The 25501-nt window shown below is 43.1% G+C and overlaps 1 protein-coding gene across 1 annotated transcript in view; it reads left to right on the top strand.

The window, feature by feature from the left end:
• Positions 1-25501, top strand: part of camk4 (calcium/calmodulin-dependent protein kinase IV) — a 112274-nt gene that overhangs the window by 51291 nt on the left and 35482 nt on the right. Inside the window, exon 6 of the mRNA XM_080189705.1 lies at positions 17303-17393. Coding sequence (XP_080045831.1) covers positions 17303-17393 — 91 coding nt within the window. The remainder of the gene's footprint in view (positions 1-17302; positions 17394-25501) is intronic.

Below are 25501 nucleotides of genomic sequence, written 5' to 3'. Positions count from 1 at the left end.
TATTCCAGCATACAAAGTGTTAAGGAAGGATAGAAAAGGAATAAAAAGGGTGGAGTAGTGATACTGATCAAGGAGAGCATTGCAGCACTGGAATTTGCAAGGAAATTACAGAGAAATACAAGATTATAGCACAGTTACAATCTGGGACTTAAGTTACATATGAGCATCCAAATTAGGAACAGGAGTCAGGCACTAGACTCCTCAAATCTACTCTGGTATTCAGTAAGATCATGGCTGCTGTGATTGTGGTCTCACATTCCCACCGACCTCGAAAACCTTTTATCGCCTTGCTTATTGAGAATCTATCTATGTCTGCCTGAAAAATATTCAAAGATTCAGTTCCACTGCCTTTTGAGGAAGAGAGTTCCAAATACTTGCAATCTGCCAAGAGAGAATTTCTTCTCATCTCTGTTTTAAATTTTTAAAGTGTAGCTTGGGATAGCAATAATGCAAAGGGAAGAAAGGGGCAAGAATTAGGGTGGCATGGTGGTACAGTGGTTAGCACTTGTTGAAGTAAAAATTTTCCTGCTTCTTGACTGTGGTAGAAAGACTCAACAAAGTTTGTTCCGACAAAATAATTAGTCTTTATTTACAAAACACTGCATGCAGTATTGGCAGTAACTTGAGTTTGGAGAGCCGTCGTTATGACTTGCTAATTCCTTCTCAAGTTCATGCTTATGTAAAGAATCAGTTCAGTATTTATACATAATCATTGTCAGTTTGTGTCACCGGAGCTTATTCAGGAATTTGATCAGTAGTGGCATCAAGAGCAATGTCATAAATCATGGTACAACCTGCTGACCTCCTAGAACTCTTGGTCTCATCAGTCATACCTTTATCTTGTCCTTTGATAGAACAGAAGAAGGTCGGTGACTCCTTCATCCCTAACCTTATTTTGTCGTACTCATACAGCCCTAGGTTATGCAGACTCAGCCTTATCAGGTCTTACAGAGGTTGGGCATTTTGGAATAGCTTGATCAGCTTTCCTTATTTTGTACCAAATGCTTGACCAATTTTCCCATCATGCCACTACTTCACTCGTACAACTTCACATTCCCTCCTTTTGTCATGTCATGACAACTAGTTAAATAGTTATATCCATGACCCGATTTAAAAAATGCATTTACGCAAGCAACCAAGCAATCGTATCCCCAGTAGCAGTAGTAGTAGCATAAAGGCCTTAAAGATCCAATCAAATAATCCGTGACCCAACCATCCTAACCAACCCAGTGTGTCATAGTCATGAAATTCACGACCGGCCTGTCTCTTAATATGGTCGGCCAAGTTGGTGATAGTTTCAGAGGCATCTGGGATATAAGTACATCATTCCTGACCTACAATGGCACGTGTTCCTCCCTGCGAGGCGAACAGATAATACAAAATCAACTGGCTTTGGAATGCCACGGTCAGGACAGCCACCAGCTCAGCCAAGATCTCGGCCAGTGCCTGTCCAGTTGCTGTGGCTTCTGCCACTGTTATGTTTGCCAGTTGTTCCAATATAGGCTGTAAAATCATCAGCCAATGTCGTCCAGGGTGTTGGGGAAGTATGTGCCCATGAGCTATTAGAGGTTATATTCCATACCCTGGACCAATCAACATACCCTTGCTAGATAGGTTTGCTACTGGTCCTTGCCACTGAGCTGTAAGGTTGCATCTATTTTGCCCCATCAACATTCCTTTCCCTGATTTACTAAAACATAGGGAACCTCGCACGTCACTCAAGGGGACAATAAGGGAGGGTGGAAGCAAGGCATGATTATATGCAGGCTGGTACCAAGCCAAAAACCTGGTCATTTCATAGCCAGCCGATTTCCATCCTTTCATATCTCCCCCGATCCCTGTTCGGTTTTGCCATAGAATCCATTCAGCTGTTTCAGCTATATGGAATGGGAGGGATTGGAGAGGTATTCCTTCCCTTGACTGGATGGGGATGTGGGTACAAACCCAACACTTGCTTGCACTCAATTTTTCAGCATAAATATACAACATATATAAATAGGTATTGGCATGCAATCCCCAGGTAGTTTGCTTTTTCACTACCGAATGGCCATTGAGGCCAAATAGTCCAGAAAATCCAAAAAAAATGAAGATCTTCGTCCTGTGTTTGTATCGGGTTGGAGACAATCTTCTTGCAATCGGATAAATGTATCCGACTTGAATGTCCTTGAAGCTTGACAGAAGTCGGTGTGATCAGTAGTACTTGAAAAGGTCTGCTTCAGCGTTGTCCTTGTTTCTTTCTATCCCAGTTCTTCACCAATACATAATCTTTGGGTTTGATCACTGGATATCGAGGGGTGGCTGTCCCTGCTGTCTCTGGGAGATGTGCCTGTTTCACCTGTGAGTGGAGAAACTTCAGAGAAAGTGTTAACTGCTTCAAATAATTCTGCACCTGTTCCCCCATCATATGGAGGTTTACTCCCTCCATGAGTTTTTCATGGGCATCCCAGGGAGTCCTCGTTGGCCAACCGTAGACTATCTCTGCAGCTTACAGTCCGGTTCGTGAATGTGGAATCACCTGCATGTGAAACAGTGCGAAGGTCAATACCTTTAACCAATTTAACCCAGTTTCTTCAGTCAATTTAGATCATTTTTCTTTTAAAGTCCCGTTGGCCTTTCCACAATTCCTGCAGTCTGCAGGTGATACGCACGGTGCAGCTGTTGTTTAATTACCTGTGCTTTGCACAATTCAGTATTGATCCGAGCCACAAAATGTGGTCCATATCTGAACTCACCATTTTGGGTACCCCAAAACAGGGAATTTTTTTTTCCAAAAATATACTTTATTCATAAAAATCTCAAATAAACTATTGCAAATGTACAGGGCTTTGAATTACAAACAGTGCAGAATCAAAAAATTTTTACAGTTTTAGACAAAGTACGGTCATAACATTTCAATACTTAAAGCTATATACATGCCTGAATAAATTACTGTGTGCCGTTATTGCTCAGATTGGCACACAGTTACGCAGGTCAAAGGTATTCTGCAGTTCCCAGGTCCTCGGTCTGCCTGCGTTAAAAGGTCTTATAGTGTGGTCTTTCCCCATTGTGCCTTTTGCGGCGGCTGCCCCAAGCTTCAGCGCGTCCCTCAGCACATAGCCCTGGACCTTGGAATGTGCCAGTCTGCAACGCTCGGTCGAGGATAGTTCTTTCAGCTGGAAGATCAGCAAGTTTCGGGCAGACCAAAGTGCGTCCTTCACCGAGTTGATGACCTTCCAGCAGCAGTTGATATTTGTCTCAGTGTGCATCCCTGGAAACAGCCCGTAGAGCACAGAGTCCTGCGTCACCGAGCTGCTCGGGACGAACCTCGACAAATACCACTGCATCAAAACGGGGAATAACTTCTGTCAACAATAACTTTACCACCGTATGTGCAGTACAATTCGTGGTGGGGAAGGCTTCAATCCATTTACTAAACATATTGTTATAAATATTGTTTAGTTATAATCAGTGTACTTTTGGTAATTCAATAAAATCAAGCTGTATACAGGCAAAAGGGCCATCTGGCAAGGGAGTGGTTCCAGGAGGGCATTTAATACCTTTACTCTTATTATTTCTCATGCAAATGAGGCATCGATCCAGCCGCGTTTGCGGTGCTGTATTCAAATCTGGGTGCCACCAAGTCTTTAGAAGTAGCTGTACCATCCCTCCTCGCCAAGATGGGTACAAGAATGCAAATAGTCAATAAGTACCGACAATAAAGAATCCAGAATACAAACTTGACCGACTGGAGCAAGCCAGAGGTCCCGTGTCAAGGAGTATGAACGCCCCTTTGACTTCCATAGTGTGCACTCAGAATCAGAGGCGTCCCTCTGTAAATGTTGAATCTCAGTTATCTCTGGCATGCCCTTCATCCCTAATGCAGCTACCCAATTTAGAGCCTGATTACCCCCAGTGGGAACAATCACAGAGGCCGATACAGCTGCCACCTTGGTAGCTAAATCAGCACGGGCATTCCCTAATTGCACAGGAGTGTCCCCCTTTGTATGCGCAACACATTTAATAACAGCCAATTGACGAGGAAGCTGAACAACATTGAGAAGATTTTTAACCCAAAGAGCGTTTTGAATGGGAGTTCAACTCCTCTTCTTCCTCCATGTCATCTGAATAGGGAAACAGCAGCATGCCAGGGCAACTGGGAGGATCCTCCTGTTGTTTAATCTGCTAGGCTAGCCCAACCTGCCTATCACTTGATGCTTTCTTAACCTTACTCCACCGTTTTGTCTCATTATGCTTCCTATCCCAGAGCTCACATTCCAGTTTCAAAGTTTCCCAATCCTTTGATATCCGATCCACACATTCATCAATCCCTCTTCTACATGCGTTATCCTTCCAACTCATTAATGGCGATTGTTCGGGGCACCTAGCTGACTCTTTTTTTCCATTTTGAAATTAAAGTTTTCCACTTGGAACCTGCAGTTTTTGTTCAAATAGCTTTTTTTCTGCTGCAGTGCAGTTTTCCAAGTTCTGTGTGCCGTCTAGTGGCCAAATATCTTTACCTGATTTACTATTTAGCGCAGCAGATAATCAACGTAAATTACATTCCTGATCAGGATACTCATAACACATAAAAAACAAAGGAGAATTGCCCCCTGTCTTTAAAACCTGTCCCATAACATCAGTATACTGTGCCCCTGGCAAAAATGGTAATAAAAAGAATTCCTGGTATTGAACTCAAATCACGGGGTTTCTGACCCAAAAAATCAAGGGGTTTCTGACCCAAAAAATCACGGGGTCCCTGACCCATACTAAGAAAAATCACATGGTCCCTGACCCAAAAAATCACAGGGTCCCTGACCCAAACAAAGAAAAATCACAGGGTGCCTGACCCAAATTAAGCCTGTGTATCCCTGATCTGGATCTAAAACAAGATCAAGGGGTCCCTCACCTTAGGCTAGTTGCAATAGGGTCCCTGACCCTAAACACTCTACTACAGTCCAATTTAGATTCGAATACTATCACCTGTTAGCGTTCTCTGTAAGGGGTCATAGCACCGATCAGAGAGAGAGAGAGACCAAGATGAATCTTACCTTGTGCCGGCGTCTGTCTCTTCCCTCCAGGTCATGACTCGATCACTTCTTCAGTTCCCCACAGAATTCACCCAGGATATTGGTTTCTGCTCTGCAGCACCAAATGTTGAAGTAGAAATTTTCCTGCTTCTTGACTGTGGTAGAAAAGACTCAACAAAGTTTGTTCTGACAAAATAACTAGTCTTTATTTACAAAACACTGCATGCAGTATTGGTAGTAACTTGAGTTCAAAGAACCGTCGTTACGACTTGCTAATTCCTTCTCAAGTCCACGCTTACATAAAGAATCAGTTCAGTATTTATACATAATCATTATCAGTTCGTGTGACCAGAGCTTATTCAGGAATTTGATCAGTAGTAGCATCCTAAGCAATGTCATAAATAATGGTACAACCTGCTGACCTCCTTGAACCCTTTGTCTCATCAGTCATACTTTTATTTTGTCCTTTGATAGAACAGAAGAAGGTTGGTGATGCCTCCATCCCTGACCTTATCTTGTCATACTCATACAGCCCTAGGTTATGCGGGCTCAGCCTTATCAGGTCTTACAGAGGTCAGGCATTTTGGAATAGCTTGATCAGTTTTCCTTATTTTGTACCAAATGCCTGACCAATTTTCCCATCATGCCACTTTCTCTACACCCTAGCTTCATTCGTACAACTTCACACACTACTGCCTCATAGCCCCAAGGACCAAGGTTTGATCCTGACCTTGAGTGATGGTCTGTTTGGAGTTTGCACATTCTGCCTTAGTCTTCATTGATTTCTTCTGGGTGTTCCCACAGACCAATGATGTGCAGGTTAAGTGGATCGGCCATGCTAAATTGCCCCTTAGTGTCTGTAGATTAGTGAGATTGACGTAGAGATGCTGGCGTTGGACTGGGGTAAACACAGTGTCTTACAACACCAGGTTAAAATCCAGGTTTATTTGGTAGCAAGTGCCATTAGCTTTCGGAGCGCTGCTCCTTCGTCAGGTGCAGACTCAATGGGCCAGATGGCTTCCTTTTTCACTAGAGATTCTATGTGTAGGTTAGGTGGATTGGCCATGCTAAATTGCTCCTTAATATCCCAAGATGCGTAGGTTAGGGAGGATTAATGGGGTAAGTGTGAGAGTTTGCGGGGGTAAGCATAGTAAGATGCTGTCACAGAATCAGTGCAGACTCGACGGGCTGAAAGACCTCCTTCTGCACTGTAGGGATTCTCTGGATCCTAATTCCTAGAATGTCTTAAGAATTTTCTACATGGGCTGGATTTCACAGGAGGGAGTATCACTCACCCCTCCATTGCAGCCAGTGCACCTAAAAGAAGCCTGCCCCACAAGCAGGGAGTTAGTTTTCCCCACTTCTTATGCCGCTGCAGGGATGACTTCCTGGCATAGCCAATAATCAAGTTGCCAAATATCGTCCCAAAATCCACACAACCTGTCCTGGTATCCCCCCGTGCTGACACTATAATTAAGAAAGCCCTCTACTTTCTCAGAAGATTAAGGAAATTTGGCATGTCTGCTATGTCTCCAATTTTTACAGATGCACCATAGAAAGTATTCTTTCTGGTTGTATCACAGCTTGGTATGGTTCCCACTCTGCCCAAGACCACAAGAAATTACAATGGATCATGAATGAAACCCAGTCTATCACGCAAACCAGACTCCATCTACACCTTCTGCTGCCTCGGAAAAGCAGCCAGCATAATTAAGGACGCCACACACCCCAGACATACTCTCTTCCACCGTCTTCTGTTGGGGGAAAAAATACTGAAGTCTGAGGTCATGTACCAACCACCTCAAGACCAGCTTCTCCCCTGGTACCATTAGACTTTTGAATGGACCTACCTTGCACTAAGTTGATCTTTCTCTACACCCTAGCTATGACTGTAACACTACATTCTGCGCTCTCCTTTCCTTCTCTATGAACGATATGCTTTGTATAGCATGGAAGAAACAATACTTTTTATTGTATATTAATACATGTGACAATAAATCAAATCAAACACCAGAACCAGCCATTCCTACAGTAGCAACACCAGCACTGATGAACTTAGCAGCTATGTCGATGTCCCTGGAGTTAACGCTGTTTTGAGGTCCCAATGTACGATCTGCACCAGTGCATTCCCTGGTGCAGGGAGGTCGAATGGAGCTGTGCTTGTTCATTTTGGTTCTCTGATTTGAAAACTGACGCTGACATTGACCAAAGGAATATCCTTGAAGTGTTGTGAACGACAGCAGGGCAAGGCACAAATTTAGACACAAGCATAGATCATGATTATACCTTCTCCTGTAAAACATTTCTAATTGCTTTGTTAATTGGGCCCTATGGTACAGTTGCGGCTGCAGCACTTGAGCAATGTTAAAAGTTGTACCGGGCTCTTTGGAATCCAGTACTTCATGTTGCAGTGGTCAGACTGTATTATGATCCCATTAGAAATAAAAAATTTATATTTGCATTTTGACTCAATGACATGCCAAAGTGCTTCACAGCTAATGAATTACTTTTGATTACTGTTATAATGTAACAAAACACAGCAGCCAATGTACACACAGCAAGATCCCACACAACCAGCAATGAGATTAATGACTAGATAATTTGCTTTTGTAATGTTGATTGAGGGATGAATTTTCCACAGGACACTAGAATTTTCTTGCTATTCTTCCAAATGTGACATAGGATCTTTTACATCCACTAGAGAAAGCATACAGGACTTAGATATAACATCTCATCTGAAAGGGGATACCTTGAGCAGTGGAGCTCTCAGTATATGATGCAATGTCAACCTAGATTATAGGTGGGATTCACTGGCCTCCTAGCTGTATGTTTCCTGGCAGTGAGGATAGAAGCAATGGGAAATCCCATTGACAGTGACAGGATCCATCGCCAAAAAACATGTAGTGGGGGTGTGCCATCGGTGGAACTGGAAGATCCCACCACCTTGAATGGCTGCAGAATCCCAGCCTGTATGTTCAAGCCTCTTAAGTGAGTCTTTAAGCCACAGCGTTCTAACTCAGAAACAAACATCCCAGCACTGATCCAAAGTATGAGCCTACAATATTAGCAACACTGATTTCTGACTTTTATGTTGTTAATCAAGAAAATGTGCATTATTAATTTTTTACTTTTTTTGGCAAAATGGACAGAATTGTGGAATATATTTCCAAGGTGTGCCAGATTGGCTCCTAGGTTAGCCTGATTTCAGGCCCTTATTGTGATGAATGCAATTATTCTGGGGCTTAAAAAGCTGTCTGCAACTAACCTTACTAGATATTTTGAGTAAAAAATGTCTGTTGAAGGGTGTTGATTACAATTCGGTAGGTCTGAATATATCTTCGTAGTCGTAGGTAGGTTAACTATAATCCTTATTGATTCTTGGAACTATTTACAAATATAGTAAAAAGTATAAGCTAGGAGCTGTCTTGTGGTTTGCTGATACACATGGCTGTGTCCAATACTGGACTGAGTCTGGGTATAGATCATATGCCTCTTGCATCACTGTGTGGATGCTACTGTGCTGTCCCACATTAACCCTATATTTGCCAGACCCTTATACTACAAATACTTGCAAGGATGCAATATTCAGGTAATTTTATCACCCATATTTGTTCCTTCAAGGATGGGATTGTGGTTGTGTGGTGGCATTGTCACTGAAATAGCAATCCAGAGATCGAGCTGTGGGACTTGGGTTTGAATTGCACTCTGGCAGATGATGAAAAGAAAAATCTGGAATTAGAAGTTTAACAATGTCGATTGTCATAAAAACCATTTGTCTCACTAATGCTCTTTATGGAAGAATCTGCCATTCTTACCTGATGTGGCTTACATGTGACTCCATATCCACTCTTTAATGCCCTCTGATATGGCTTTTTGAGCCACTCAGTACAAGGACAGTTAGGCATGAATATTAAACACTGGCCCACCAGTGACATTCATATCCAGTGAAAGAATAGAAAAAAAGCGTGAATCAGTAAAAAGAGCTCCCAACCCATTTGAGAAGTTGTGATGTTGCTCAAAATTAAACAGCTCCTATTGCACCAATCCTACTGGAAATCTGTTCAACATTCTATGACCTCTTACGCAATACACTTCAAATATTTGCCTTCTAGTCCTTGAACCCTGTATTTGACAGTGTTTTTCTGGATCAAAATTCTTTGTATGCTGGAAAATGTTCTGTCAAATCTTCTTCATAGAATTTCTTCTGCATTTAACTCGGCTGTCTGAATTTAGGACACATCGGGCAGAATTTTACAAGAATGATTCGAAGTGTCCCGCTACTGTGAAAATGGGAGAGTTGCAAATCCATTTCTTGGCTAAGTTTTCACGCCCAATCTTATGGACGTAGTGCACGGAAAGATCATTTCTAGTTGCTGCAGTGAGCTGGGCTTAATTGGCAAGCCAGCCAGCAGAACGAGCTATTATGCACATGCACAGTAGCAGAGGCAGAGGTCTGACGGGCAGAGAAAAACATCTGAGAGGCCCCTGCTGCTGCAGGTAGCCTCAAAAAATTCCACCCCCCCATGCAATTAGGGAGCCCACGGCTGATCGCAAGACCTACACTGCCCGAAATGTAACCCCAGCCCGCCTCCCAACAATCACAATACAGAGCAACCCCCCCCCCAATCTGATCGCAGGCAGAGTCCAGCAGCCTGCATCTCTTCCTGATCGGGCCAGCCCCATAGCTCCCCACCCCCCCATTAGTCCTGCTCTCTATAGGCCCTGTCCTTGGCACTGCCCGATGGACATTACCAACATGCTGGGCTGGCTCTTCCCAAATAACCCACCCCACACTTGCACTCAACCTCTCTGGGGGTCCTCAGTGGTCTCCAGTTCTACCAGCAAGGCCAACACAACCATTCCCTGTTCACTTACCTTGGCCTGGAGTTGCACGTTTCTTGCCTCAAACAGGACTGCTGTACGATTGAGGAGCTTATCCAGGAAGCCTTCTGTGCAGTGTAGGATTGTTAAGGGAAATTAAACCATAGCCTCTTATGGCACTAGCTGCCCTAAACTGGTAAGTCTAAAGGTCCCAGGCACTTTGACAGGAAGTGAAATAAGTGTATAAAGTAAGTGGCTTGGGGCAAGGGAGAGAGGCAGATGGAGGACAGTGTGGTCAGAAAGTGGGGCAAATCAGTTGGTTGGGAAGTGGAGTGTGTAATATAAGGATGTGGCACATATAGGGTTAATATGGGAATGAGTACAGCAATAAGGTACCTCCCACATAGTGATGTAAGTGAACACAAGCCCTGCACTTAGGGATCAGTTTAGTGTTGAATAGATCTATGTGCACAAGCAAGGACACAGCTTCTTGCTTGAACCCTTTAGTGTATATATTTCATTGTTTTTGTTGTTAATAAATACATACAGTCATACAGTTAATCTACTTAAGACTACAAAGATTCCATTCAGACCTCCTGAATAGTATCCAGCAGCTTACAACTGGGGAGTGGACAGGATGGTATTCAGGTGATCGGTGGGTTTGAGGGTTAGTTGAGATTGGGGGTAGTCAATTGCTTGGGGATTGGAGGGTCAGTTGTTGGTTGAGGCAATAATCATGCAGTCTGGGAGAGATTAGGTGATGGGGGGTGTCAGCATCATAGTTACCCAGGAGTTAGAACTTGTTTTAATGCAACTAGCCTTTCCTGGGTAACTTTTGCAGAGAAAGTCAGAATCACCCATAGTCTCTTTAATTTGGAGTAATTGCCCAACAGAAGTTGAAGCTGCCCAAGCAATTCCCATGCAGTCCTTGCCTGGGAACCAGCGCATCTTTTGGGTTAGCTCGGAGAATGGAAGATCTAGGCCAATAACATTTTTGCAACGTACTTTAAAAAGCACATTTTCAAATTTGTGTCATGCATTTATTATATATGTGGCATTCTAATGCACAAACTTCAATAATTATACCATGCTGTTTTATTGCTGCTTTGATTTTGTTGGCATCGGAGTCATGTTAATTTTCAAGTGTTAAAGCGGAGTCATCTTGAAAAGTAATTTGGGAAGCATTGCTGGAATACATAGAATAAAACTGAACACAGTACAAAAGCCAAAAGCAACATCACATTCACACACATGCAATCCCACAATTTAGTTTGTTTTCTTTACTGTTACCATCTGTGAGCACTTGGTTGACAGATTTTGCAATCAACCAAAATGCACAGACCCCATTCCTTTGTTTATTCAAGCTCATTGATCATTAATATGCAATCCTTTTTACTTAATCATATGACTTTATTTTAATTTGTGTTGAACTCTACTTTTTCTCATTGACTGGTCTGAATGGATCCATAATATTTATCACCAGAACATTCTCCTTTTAAATGCCTGATAAATATGTTAATATTGACATCAATTAAATTCTCTGCAGTTACATATGGTTTAGTGTATAGAGTTCAAAATGTTGCTTTTTATTAAAATGGCAAAAAATACTGCTTCAGTGTGTTGAGCTCCATATATCTCTAACATATATGTACAGGAATTGACAGAGATAAATATATTTTTTCATACATAGCACAGTGAGAATTGTTACCATTGCTCAGTGGCTACTGTAAGACTAAAAGGAAGCGAGTCCCAGCCATCCTCATTAACTCAGTAAAACAATGAACAATAAACCTTGGACTTGAGGGCAATTAGAATCATACTGAGATGGTTAGCACCGCTGCCTCACATCACCAGGGACCCAGGTTCAGTTCTGGCCTCGGGCACTGTCTGTGTGTAGTTTGCACAATTGCCCTGTATCTACATGGTTTTTACCTCCCATAGTTCAAAGATGTGCATGTTAGGTATATTGGCCATGCTAAATTGACCCGTACTGTCAGGGAGGATTAGCAGGGTAAATACATGGGTGACAGAGATGGGGCCTGGATGGGATTGTTGTTGATGCAGGCTTAATGAGCTGAATGGCCTCCTGTAAGGATTCTATGATGCCCCTTATCCTCAAGTCCAATCTTTATTGTTTGTTGTTTTACTGAGTTTATCTATTTATGTCTTTTTTGTCAAGAAAAATCATGTCTTTGCAGCTACCCTATCTATAACCCTTCCTATTGCATTAGTTTAGCATGATGGCACAGTGGTTAGCACTGCTGCCTCACAGCACCAGTAACCCCAGGTTCAATTCTAGCCTCAGATCGCTGTCTGTGTGGAGTTTGCACTTTCTCCCCATTTCTGTGTGGGTTTCCTCCAGGTGCTCTGATTTCCACCTGCAGTCTAAAGATGTGTGGGTTAGGTTGATTAACCATGCTAAATTGATCCTAGTGTCGGGGGATTAGCAGGGTAAATGTGTGGGGCTATGGGAAAATGGCCTGGTGGGATTATGGATGGTACAAACTTGATGGGCCTAATTGTCTCCTCCCATACTGTAGGGATTCTATTTGATGGATAGCAAACATTATCTTTCCCAGATTACGTTGTCCATTGATTGTGTTAAATTTTGTTGATTCTTTTCGCTTGAAACTTATTGGGTGCGATCTTACCAAAAAAATTCTTAAGTGCTGAATGAGCATGAAAATGGGAGATTTACAGCATTTAGTGCAAAGAATGATGCATAATCTGTTAGAGGGAGGAGGGCAGGATTTAAGCTCGCCAGAAAGCTGGCTGTTCACATTAGAGGTTGCAATTGTGCATGGGCAAATCTCTCTGTTCTCTGTGATAGAGCAGAGAGATCTGTCAATCAATTCCCAGTATATCGCCCTCACCTCCCTGGCCAGTCACCTCCCCCACTCCCCTTGGGTGATAGCTCAGAGGAGTAGGGGAATTGACTGGCCAGGGAGGCTAGCAGGGGGTGCCTTTCTCCCCGCAACCTGGTCGATCGCCCTGCCCACGTTATGGCCCAACCCCTTGGCACTGCCCAGTGCCTAGTGGGCAGGGCCAGGATGCCTGGTATATCCTGTCAGGCTGGCAGTGCCAGGGTAGCTGCCTAGCTCTGGCAGGTTCCCAGGCTGGCATTGCCTAAGGGCTACTGTCCTCTTCCCCCTTCAGTCCCCATTTCCTAGAGAGCCTCAGTGGCTTCCAGTCATACTGGCGAGGCCACCATGCTAAGTCCCTGTTGATGGAGACCATGGGTGATCCTTGTTGGTAAGACCCTACACCCACAAGGCTGTTAAGACAAGTGAGCATGGACAATTGTATCCTGGGCTCACTAATAATACTTCAATTAGGATTTAAATAGAATTGTGTGAGGCTAATCACACTAGAATACCAGGGCCAGTAAGATTGCGAGCGATGAGAAACTGCGTGCGAACTGATTTTTCACCTGTCATGCAACTTTACTGGCTCACCACACCCATCTACTAGCATGAAAAGCAGGTAAGATCACACCCATTGTATTAATGTGTTAATACTTTATTTCTTGGTAACTGAATATGATATCTGCTGTCCATAAAATCAAACAATAATTATTCCTGTGGAGCTACACACTGTCATGATAGAAACATAACATCCTTTGGTTCTGGAGCACATCTTTTTAATGATTTACTTTGCATATAATCCATAAATTATAGATTTATTGGAATTATTGATTTTTTTTATCGATGGGACATGGGCGTCTCTGCCTGGCCAGCATTTATTGCCCAACCCTAGTTGCCCTTGGAGGGCAGTTAAGAGTCAACCACATTGCTGTGGCTCTGGAGTCAAATCCAGACCAGGTAAGGATGGCAGATTTTCTCCCCTAAAGGACATTAGTGAACGAGGTGGGTTTTTCCAACAATCAACATGGTCATCAGATTCTAATTCCAGAAAATTTTTATTCAATTCAAATTTTACCATTTACTGTGGCAGGATTTGAACACAGGTCCCAGAATATTAGCTGAGTTTCTGAATTATAGTCTAGCAATAATACCACTAGGTCATGCCTCCCCTTAATCTTAATGCCTTGCTGCAAGATTTAATGCTATTGAGTGATGAATCATTTATTCACCATCAGAGACTTAACATAGATTGGTGCTTTCAACTTCTGAACCGACAGAGAGCTGTATTTTCAGAGTCCTCTGGGAGTGGGAATGAAGGTCTTTTATCATTTATAAATTGTCACAGAGAAGAGACATGGGGGCAGGGATGAGTCCAGCTGTCCCTGCCCCTGCTCCTGGTTTGGAAACGGGAAGCTAACATTTGGAACAAATGGGTCTTTTTCCAGTTGGTAGGGAGTGACTAGTGGGGTACTTCAGGGATCTGTGCTAGGCTCCCAACCATTCACATTATATGTACACCTGAAGTGTGGTGTACAATTTTGGTGTTCTCATCTGAGGAAGGATGTTCTTGCCATAAAGGGAATGCAACAAAGATTTACCAGATTATTTTCTGGGATGGCAGGACAGCCATATGAGGAAAGACTAAGTCGGTTAGGACTATATTCATGGGAGTTAATGAGAGATGATCTCATGAAATTCTAACAGGATACGGAGGAGAAGTTGGGATCAGGATATTGAATTTGATGATTAGCCATGATCAAAATGAATGGTGGAGCAGGCTTGAAGGGCCAAATAGCTTACTTCTGCTTCTATTTTCTATGTTTCTATGATTCAGAAATTGCAGCTTTGAGAAAAGAATGTATTGTGCTCATAGAAACTGAGGGAAGAATTGATTGAGATGTAAAAAATTGTAAGAGGCCTGGATTGAGTGGATGGGAAGGGTCTATTTACTTTAGCTAATGATTCAAGGTATATATTATTGGTAGAAAGATTAGAGGAGGAGGAGGAAATTCCTTTTGACCCAGATGATTGTGGGAGTCTTGTCTCGCTCCCTTGAAGGATAGCAGAAACAGAAACCTTCAGCTCATTTAAAAGATGTCTGGATATGACCCTCTTATGCCTAACCTGCATGGCTTACAGACTAAATGGTGATTAGGCTGGATGGCTTGTTTTTAGTCCATGCAAACACGGTAGACCAAGTGCCTGTTTCTGTGCTGTAAACTTACGATGCTTCACAGAAATCAACCATTTCAACAGGATGTTGGCAAAAATATTTTTTAAAAACTTTCCATTTCACTTTGTTACTGAGCATGTCTATTATAAACTGTTGATAATGGCAGGAATTGTTGAGAATTCTGTCACAAGGAGCTCACAGACTCACTTTTCAGGCTGCTTCAATGTGGGAAATCATGATGTAAGTTGAAAAACTGACCCATTAAAGCTCAGCAATCAAAGCAGCCTTTTTGTACAGAATTTAGAATATTGCAGCATTCTGAGAACTTCATTACCAGATCAGATGGAATTGTTGAGTGTGTTAGGAAGACAGCACCTTGAGTGCTTCCAGCATAGCAGGCATGTACCAAGATGAATCCTTTGGTTTGATTTCACACCAACTGCCCACTGATTAAATGGTAGCTCTTATGTATCGCTCCCTGTTGAAATGGGTGGCCCACAGAAGCATATACGTAGATTCAATGACACCTTGCATCGTTGGAAATGCTGCTGTCTTGGCAAACTTAATGTGCATTTGCATCCTTGTGTCCCCTTCTCTGGAAGAAAACGATGAAGTATACGTTTTCATGTAGAGCACCTCTTTCAATTCCCCAAAAAATTACAAAAGATTGCTAATATCACCAGCTGCCACCTGGAATGAGTTGGAAGATGAAAGGCCTATGGGAATTTTTTATCATATATGTCCATTACTACTTCCTTTGAGAAGCAGATCCTCCTGAGGGGCTGCTCTTGGCTCCTCCCAACAAATGGTCTGAAAGACCTTTTCAAGGTAGGACAATCTAAGAGCCCTCTTTTTACCCCTCCTCTCAAATGTGTCCCTGTCTGCCTCCCTCTGTCCCTTATCTGCTCTTAATGCAGATCAAGTAGCACTGCAATTAATCCCCCATTCTTATGCAAAGCTCTGTAATTCTCTCAGCCTTTTGAGTGGTCAGCAGAAGCCTTCAAACTCATCCAGTAACTCACCATTATTCACCCGTATACTGGAGAATTGGTGCAGACTTGGTGGGCCAAATGAACTCTTGCACCATACTGACTCTGTGATTCTGCCAACTTTCCCTGAACATAAGTAAATCACCATAAGTATACCATGACTATAATCTTTTGATGACCCTTTAACAGCTAAAGAACAGGCCTGCTTGTTTGCTAACTTGTTGTTTCAGAAATTAATAAGGAAGATGCTCCCTCCATATGGTTTGGCCAGTTGTTGTATTTGACAGAATAATCTTGCTCCTTCAACCATTGGAAAATACAGTGAGGACACATTTCAATGCACCACTTGAATTGCCTCACACCAGGCAAATCATATGAGAAGCAGCCATCGGTGCTTCCCATCAACTCTTCAAATATCTCTGCGTATTGCTACTTGATAATGGTGCTTTTGCAGTCATTAAGCGCTGGTCTCAAGTTCTCCTCTCCACTATTTAAATGGAGTTATAAACCAATTAGAAGTAACAGATCAAATGCCTTTGCTAAAGTAGTGAAAGATAAATTTAATACAAAAGTCATAAGATAACAGCTCACAGTAATTTTCAAGCTAAGAAAACAAGTTGTGAGAGCAAAGTATGAGTGATTTGCAGTTAAGTCCAAGAAGTTATATTTCAGATATAAATGTTCTTTTAAAATCTTCTTTGTTTCATGCCTTATTTTCATTGAAGAGTGAGGAGTTTTATTTCTATTCTATAACCCACTGTTTATATGACCACTAACTCCTTTTGTTCAGTTGTCCATAATTATGACTGAAAAAGGATGTGATCTTCAACATTTTAAGAATATCAGATTAGTCTTATTATGATGTTACCTTACAAGAGGAAAGGACTTCTATGAGAAATAATACTGTTTTTAAAGGTTCTGTTTGCACAACCATTGTATTTCAATGTTCTTCTTTGTATACTTCTGCCCACTTTACAACCTTCCTTTCAACACCACAAAAAACCTAAATCTGGTCAAAGCATAGTTCAGAAGTCAATATTTTTACCGAATTTTAATTATTGTAGTACTGTTGAGAAAACTGTTTATATCACAGAAATATAGAGAAAATTTAGCTCTCTAAGGATTCCTGTAATTCCATTAAAAATAAAAGATACAATTAAACTAAAAATTAAACCATGACAATCCTTATTTGCCTCTGGCAAAAGTATCATCCACATGAATGATTATTCACTGTTATTTAGTTGATTAAGTATAAAACAACAGCTTCATTACAGCTGTTATAGGCATTAGTTGAATGGCATGTATCAGCTGCTAGTAACTGCATTTGTTTCTTACTGTGCATTTTGTTGTTTCTTACTGTGCATTTTGTTGTTTCTTATTGTGCATTTTGTTGTTTCTTATTGTGCATTTTGTTGTTTTTTACTGTGCATTTTGTTGTTTCTTGGCTAGTACCTGCATGAAAATGGAATTGTTCATCGTGATCTCAAGCCTGAAAATCTTCTCTACGATTCTCCTACTCCAGATGCATTGTTAAAAATAGGTGAGTTGTGTGAATGGTTTTCACACTGTGCAGTTGCAGAAGATGCTTAAAAGACAGATAACACTTTTTGTCACAGCATTGTCCAACTACTTCTTTTTGCAGATAATTTTTATTATTGTTATTATTTTAAGTGCAGAAAAGTACTATAAAAAAGCCCAATACAGTGGCTATTTAAAGTTGTTAAAACAGGCTTGTCCAACATTTTCACTCAGGGGGTCATATTTGCATATTTTTCTCATTCAAGGAGTCAATATGTGAATTTTAGAAAGATAAGCTTGGGCACAACAATAAACTGAACTTCAAAAAAAAGTTGAGTTTTAAGGAAAGAAACAATTGCTGATCAAAAGTCAATGTCAAAGCAACAAATTATTAAGTTAAAAAGAAATAAAACAAATGACCAGAGTATGAGAGAATTAGTATGTGAGGAGTGGCACAGTGGTATGGTGGTTAGCACTGCTGTCTCACAGCACTGGGATTTCCGTCTTGGGTCACTGCCTGTGTGGAGTCTGCGCGTTCTCACTGTGTCTGCGCCTGTGTCTGCATGGTTTCCTCCAGGTGCTTCAGTTTCCTCCCACAGTCTGAAAGACATGCTGGTTAGGTGCATTGACCATGCTAAATTCTCCCTCAGTGTACCCAAGTGTGGCAACTAGGGGATTTTCACAATAACTTCATTGCAGTGTTAATCTAAGCATTGCGACTAATAAATAAACTTCACTTTACAAGTAGGTGCCTGTGTATATGTTGGTGTGTGGCAGTGAGCGAGAAACCTGAGACAAGATGTAAGGCAGACTCATAATCACTCCAACACACTCAATCTCTCACACTTGCCCCACACACTCATTTACAAACTCTCTCGAACTCACCCCCACACACACTCAGTTTCTTGAACTCAGCTCCCCACCACTCAATCTTACAAACTCACCCCCCAACTTAATTTCTCGCACTCTCCCTTGCACTCGCTCAGCCAGCCCCTTGCACTTACCTGCACTTGTTCACTCTGTCTCTTGCACTTGCTCAGTCAGCCTCTCACACTTGCTTGCACTCGCTCACTCAACCTCTTGAACTTTCCTGCATTCACTCACTCAGTCTCTCGCCTGCACTTGCTCATTCATTTACTACCGTACACACGCTGTCTACCCCATGCACTCGGTCACTCATTCTCACTCACTCTCCCCAGCCCCCCCGTCGCACCCCACTCATCCACTTCGGTGTCGCAGGCTGTAACCTGCCTGCTCTCCAATGAACTTAGCTGTCCACTTCGAGCTCCACAGCTAGAAACATGATATTAAAGAACTTACCCATCAACTGATGATATGAGCTTGTCCAATCACAAGCTGGTTTATCCATGCATTGGCTGCTAATATGCAGTCTGTCAGCAGCCAGTGATGGAGGTACTAGCCTGTGATTGGATGAACAAGCCCTGAATATAGAATCATAGAATCCTACAGTACAGAAAGAGGCCCATTGAGTCTGCACCTACCACAATCCCACTCAGACCCTACCCAGCAACCCCACATATTTACCCTGCTAAACCCCCTGGCACTAAGGGTCAATTTAGCATAGCCAATCAACCTAACCCACACATCTTTGGAGTGTGGGAGGAACTGGAGCATCTGGAGGAAACCCACACAGACGTGGAGAGAACATGCAAACTCCACGTAGACAATCACCCCAGGCAGGAATTGAACCCAGGTCCCTGGTGCTGTGAGGCAGCAGTGCTAACACTGTGCCACCATGCCGCCCGACTTTTATGTTTTAAATGTCTGGCAAGGAAGTTTTGGACTTGAGCGTTTGTTTATATGACAATGATGAGACAGGCCACATGAAAACGTCTCGTAGACAGTATCTAGCTGTGGACCAGATCTTGGACAAACCTGTGTTAAACCAATACTCCATATTCTCTTCAAAAATTTGAAAAATATATTGCAGGTAATCACTTGCTCAATGTTTCTTACATTTAAAAGTGGAAGTTAGTTTAACTTTAAAAAAACAAAGTAGCAGAGCATATCAGAATCACATCATGAATGATAAAGAAATTGTATTTACCTAAACCAGAAATCTGTTGCACTGATAACTCAGTTCTGCCTGAAGTGCAGCATTTAATCCAGTAATAACAAAGCTTCCAGTGCAAACATCTATAAACTCAACTAATAAATGATGTGTCAGCAACCCAGAGTATAAATCCAATCCCCATTGCCATACAATATAGGAACTAAGTTAATAATTTCCAAGTAAATTTCAACCTTATATATTTAAAAATATGTTTTTGTCAGTGTGATCAGTTCTTACCACACTGCCTGGGTTTAGCTTTACTTAATTTTTAATTGTGTAACTATTGATTTTAAATAACATGTTTAGGATTGATTGCAAAATTAAACCCTCTTCATAAATTGCAAATTGTTTAATTTGAAGAAAAACATTTATACATTGGGATTGCTGCGATTATGTATGCTACTTGTCCAATTTCTTTTATTCATCCTTGTATTGATTGTCCAACATTGGTTGCCCATCCCTATTCACTGTTGAGAAGATATTGGTGAGCCACATTTTTTAGTTCTTGCAGTTCATTGCAGTCCACAAGCAAAGGGATATTAAGTAGAAAATTCTAAATTTTGACCCATTAATAACAAAGGAACAGTGATATAATTCCAAGTCAGAACGGTGTATAGCTTGGAAGGAAACTTGAAGGTGGAAGTGTTTCCACACATTAACCAACCCATGCTGCTTCTGCTATTTAGCATACATTTTGACGTGCTCTCCAATACTCTTTATTGAACCAGGGTTGATCCCCTTGCTCGATGGCAAAACTAGAGTGAGGGTTTTTGCCAGATCAAAAGATTACAGAGTGTGGTTGGTTATGATTCTGCTGCTGTCAGTGGCTTACAGTGCTTCTTGGATGCTCTAATTTGAACTCCTGAATCAGTTCTGAGTCTAACCCATCACTTATTTATTACCAAGGCACACTGGGTAATGGATATTGAAACCCTTAAATTAGAGTACGTTCTGCTCCCTTACTATCCTCAACATTTCTTCGACGTGGTGCTCAACATGGAGGAGTATTGGTTCATCAGCTGTGGGAGGAAGGTGGATGGTAATCAGTAGGACTTCTCCATGTTTGACCTGATGCCATGAGTCTTAATGTGGCTTGAAGTCAATGTTATGGGCTCCTAGGACACTTGTTCTCAACTATATACTAATGTTCTGTCACTGTTGGTGGATCTGTCTGCCAGTGAGGCAGGATGTATACAAGATTGGTGATGGAAGAGTCTGCGACGTTGTTTGCAAAGATCAATTTGGAGAGTAAGATCCTGGCCTGATTTTTCATAAACACAGAGAGGGTCTCCAGTTTTGCCAAAATGGCATCAGCGACCTGATTCTAGAAGCCCTGTCCCTGAACCCAGCACCCACCATTTTTATTGAAGGATGGGCAGATGGGTTGTAGTTTGTACATCTATAGTTCATGGAGGCACACATGAACTTGCAGCTATCTTCAAACAGATCCAATTTTTCTAAGTCAAATACTCAAAAATAATTTATGGGCTTTTGACCTTTCAGGAGAATGGTATAAAGCTGTCAGAGTCCTTTAGAGAAGTAAAGTAAATTTTGGATAGGACCAAACACACCTTTAGGCCAGGTAACATACTCTTTGGGAGAAGTCATGTGCCTTTTGGGAATGTTAAAAATAGTCACAAATGTATGTAGAAAGTGGATAAATTCATCGGAGCTGACAAGGGAACTGTCAAGCTGTCAAGGGAATTGTCAAGCCATTTAGAATTGTCAAGCTATCAAGAAATGTGCAAAGCTGTCAAGCAGTTTCTAACTCTCATGTCATGGGAGCTGTCAAGATTTTTGGATTTTTGTCAGGCATTTAAATCTTCTGGACTTTAAATTTAAAATAAAACATGCTGCAATTTTAAAAAGTGTTTGCTATTGCACTCTGTTGACATAAGCCTGAGGGCTACAACTATAGAATTATATTTGCTCTGCATGACTGATTCATAATCTATTAATATCACAGTGGGGTGCCTGTCAGTTCACAATTTGACAGTTCCAAGGCTGGAATCTCCCAGTTCACTCAACAGTGAGAAGCGTGGCGGAATGGGCAACATAATTTAGGATAATGCCAAAAAAAGTTTCCCGTTATTGGGATGAACTGTAGGAATTAAGCTCTCAGTACTTTAAAAATGGGTAAAATTCAGTTGCATTTCTTGACAAAGTTGGGAAGCCCTTATGTTAGCATGTCATTCATGCTCATTAAAAGGCCACCTTGCCCAAATTGCATTCCCCAGCAAAATTAACCTCCCCATCAGCATGAAATTAAAATGCTAATTTTTATGATTATATAGGTGGCTGGCGAGGAAGACATCTTTCATAATTAACAGTGAGATAGTGTATTGAGGTACTTTCTTTGGGGAGTGTCTGTAAATGCCAATCCAGGCTTGGAACCAAGAGGTATCACTGCAAATTGTGTTGAGGATGACCAAGGAAGGTTAGCGGGGAAAGGTGAAGTAATGGCCTGGCAAAGGTGGAAAGATGTTCAGATGCCCTTTTCGACGACATGATATAACAATGAGGACAACAACTTCCTGTTTGCTTCCATCACAGGGATTGGCAAGCTTCTCGTGTATACTTATTGACTAGCTCAAGATTGTGCGAAGTCAGTCATCTGATCCCACAGTAGGAATCACTCTCACATCTGCCTTCGCCATTAAACTTAGAATTCAGAGCAGAAGTTTCTGTTGAATGTTGCCTTTTGATGTAGGACCGAATTCAAATGTTTGTCTTTATACGGGATTAAGTTCTTAACTTAATTCTTTGGGCCCGATTTTACCAAAGATTCGGGCATGAAATCGTGGTAAATTTGGGCGTCAGGCCTGTAACACGATCTGCACCCGAAACTGAGCAGATCGTGCCTTTACCGACACCCGATTTGGGCGCGGATCCAGTCCATGCCCCAATTGGGCGGCCCGACGATTTAAACGCATTAGCATGTATTTAAATCGACTTAATGAACCATGCGCCCAACTCTATCGTCAAATCCCACTTTGCCGTCTTTGGATCCACGCTGCTATCCACCTGCAGAATAAAAATCCAAAGCGGATCCCTGTTCTGCACGGGAACCTCCGAAGCCCATCCTCCTTGAACACCCTTCGCAGACCCGCCCCCCGCGATCCGAACCCCCTGGGAGGCAAAGCCCCCCCGGGAGGCAGGCTCCCCTCGGCGAGCACACCCCCAACCTACCTGGATTGCTGCTCTCCCTCCACCATCCATCTAACCTGCACTCATTGATGTGGAGATGCCAGCGTTGGACTGGGGTAAACACAGTAAGAGGTCTGTCAACACGAGGTTAAAGTCCTGTTGGAGTTTAACCTGGTGTTGTGAGACTTCTTACTACACTCGTTGGACAGCCTGCAGCACCTTCCTGGCCTTCCGCTGGCGCCTTTCGGAGGAGGGGGGGCGCAGGCTCAGATGGATCTCTGTGGGGTGGGGGGGCTGGTGGAGGATGGACTTGGGAGAATTTCCATTCCCCCCCCCACCAAACCAGAGATCCGTCTGAGCCTGCGCCGCCCCCCCCCCCCCCCCCTTTCCGGCAGACACCAGCAGAAGGCCAGGAAGGTGCTGCGGGATGTCCAACGAGTGCCATAAGAAGTCTCACAACACCAGGTTAAAGTCCAACAGGACTTTAACCTGTTGTTGTGAGATTCCTTACTGTGTTTACCCACATCAACGAGTGCAGGTCAGAAGGATGGTGGAGGAAGAGCAGCAATCCAGGTAAGTTGGGGGTGTGCTCTGCCGGGGGGGGCTGTGGAGTGGAGCCTGATAAAGGGGCTGCCTCCCCGTGGGTGGCGGGGGGGGGCAGTGTGCCTACCGGGGGAGTCCGATCGCGGGAGGGGCTACCTCTCAGGAGGGGGTTTGATCAGGGGGGCATCTGGTGGGGAGGGGCTGCCTCCCGGGGGGTCCAATCACAGATCATCCCTCCTCACCCTGGCTCTCTGTTTTGTTTTGTCTTTCGCACCTGGGCACGCTGTTTCAAATTTTCTTTCAAACTGCACATGCGCAGTTCAGAGCTCCGATCGTTCCGGCATTGCTAAGCCCCGCCCATAGTGCAGACCAGACCGGAGCCAGCAAAAAGTGCATGGGCGCGCTGGAACGAGGATTCCGGGCTTGGATCCGTTTTATGACTGGATCAGGCACTTAGCATCTGATTGGTAAAATCTGGCCCTTTATTTCTAAAGGAATTAAACATTTGAATTAAATGTTTTTACAGGGGATTATGAAGTTGAGGGAATATAAATGTAATGAATAGCTTTTTCTGAATGAGAATTTTTTTTATAAATAAAGTCTGCAATAGGCACTTAGAAATTTATTTCATTTCATTTCAGCATTGGTCCCACAGGATACTGGGTGAGTCGGTATGGAGGGTGTAAGGGCAAAGGTTGGTTGGTGGGGGCCAGGTTTGCATGAGTGACTAAACTGAAAGGATCATGTGAGTTAAATAGATGGGCATAGATTCAGGAGGAGGGTATGAAGGCCATGGGGTTAGGTAGGAACATAAGGGGTGAAATTCTCCCAAACAAATTCCAGGTGCTGAATTTGCATAAAAACTGGAGTAAATCCCACTTTCAAAATGAATCTCCCACACACTATGCATCACAGAGTGCCCTAGTGTGAGTCACACTGAAAAGCTGGGGATGGGGCGTAGTCCCACTGGAGAGGCCAGCAGCATAGTGCTGAGTGCGACACTGCACATGTGCCGATTTGTCATAGCGGAGATCTGATCTGTCATAGTAGAGATCGGTGCATGCGCAGTAGCCCACACTGCTGGCCTCCTGATTACTGGCCAGCCCGATCACTGGATAACTCCGCGACCCTGCATCGATGTCCCTCCAACCTCCTGCAGCCCAATCGCAAGCCTCTCGGTCAGGTCGGGCCAAACCCCTCCCCCCTCCCCTTCCCCAAGCCTGCCTCAGTCCCAGCCATCCACCCTGGCAGTCCCGATCTTCTTCCCAACCCCTTCAGTTCTGGCTTCTCCCCCCACCTCATCCTAACATTCAGTCCCTATCACTGGCCTCCCTCCCTCTGTCACTGATCCAAAATGTAGAGTGGCAATGGGACCCCCTCCCTCTCTGGCCCCATCCGTTGGCACTGATAGATGCCCGGTGGACAGTGCCAAGATGTCCCCGAGCATTGTCACTTTGCCCCAGAGGGCACTTCCCTTACCCCGATCTCCTGGTGAGCCTCCAAGGCCTCTCTTCCCTCCAGTGGTGTCGGGCCACCAGCTCCTCGCAAGTGGGGAGTTGTAAACTCTGTTAGAGTGAAACATTCCGAGTGGGGGGAGGGAGGAAATGCTAGTGCATCTGGAGACTTCAGTCTAATTATATATAAATCATCATTTAAATAATTTATTCAGCTCCGCACCGATTTCTGGCACAGAGCTGACAATGCTGGCACTCTAGCAGGCAGAGACATGGGGAGGCCATGGCACCCAGCAGGAAGCCCGTTACATGGCCTCTGCTTGAGTCTCCCGGCCCATTGCACTGCTAGAGAATAGTCTCCAAGGTAGTCTCCTTTGAACTGTTTTATAGAACAACTTGGACGAGAATTCTATGTTCTAAAGGCAGCTTTAAAAAAGCTAAGGAAATGAATAGATTTGCAGTCTCTGCAAACTGAACGGTACTCAGTTATTTTTCAAAGCAGCATTTTTCCAAACTGCAGTCTGTAGCCTACATCTGGCCCTGAAGTTGAATCCTCAAAGTCTAGGCAGCTACGTACCGTTAATTTTTTAATTGTTTTGCTGGTTTAGCTTGTTTGAAATTTGAGGCCCTGAAGAAGGGCTACTTTTGTGACTATTCCCTCATTGATGGACAAATCATGTTATCAAGGTTCTTCCTAAGAGTGATTCATCATTCCTGTGCCTCCTAGCTCCATATCGATTGTGGAGAAATTGGATTCTTCAATCAGGCGCTGCCAGACTGCTATTATGTAAGTTTGGCCTCAAGGAGTACTTTTGCACTTCTCAGCCCTCCATCTGCAGACATGAGAATTATTCTTTCAGGTTAGAGTGATTACAACCAAGAAGGGAGGAGTGCATAGTTTCTCTAGCCCTA

This window comes from Carcharhinus amblyrhynchos, chromosome 5 (genome assembly GCF_965287045.1).
Source record: "Carcharhinus amblyrhynchos chromosome 5, sCarAmb.v2.hapA, whole genome shotgun sequence".
NCBI lineage: Eukaryota > Metazoa > Chordata > Chondrichthyes > Carcharhiniformes > Carcharhinidae > Carcharhinus > Carcharhinus amblyrhynchos.
Note: the sequence above shows the minus strand (reverse complement) of the source record. Positions and strands in the feature narration are given on the sequence as shown.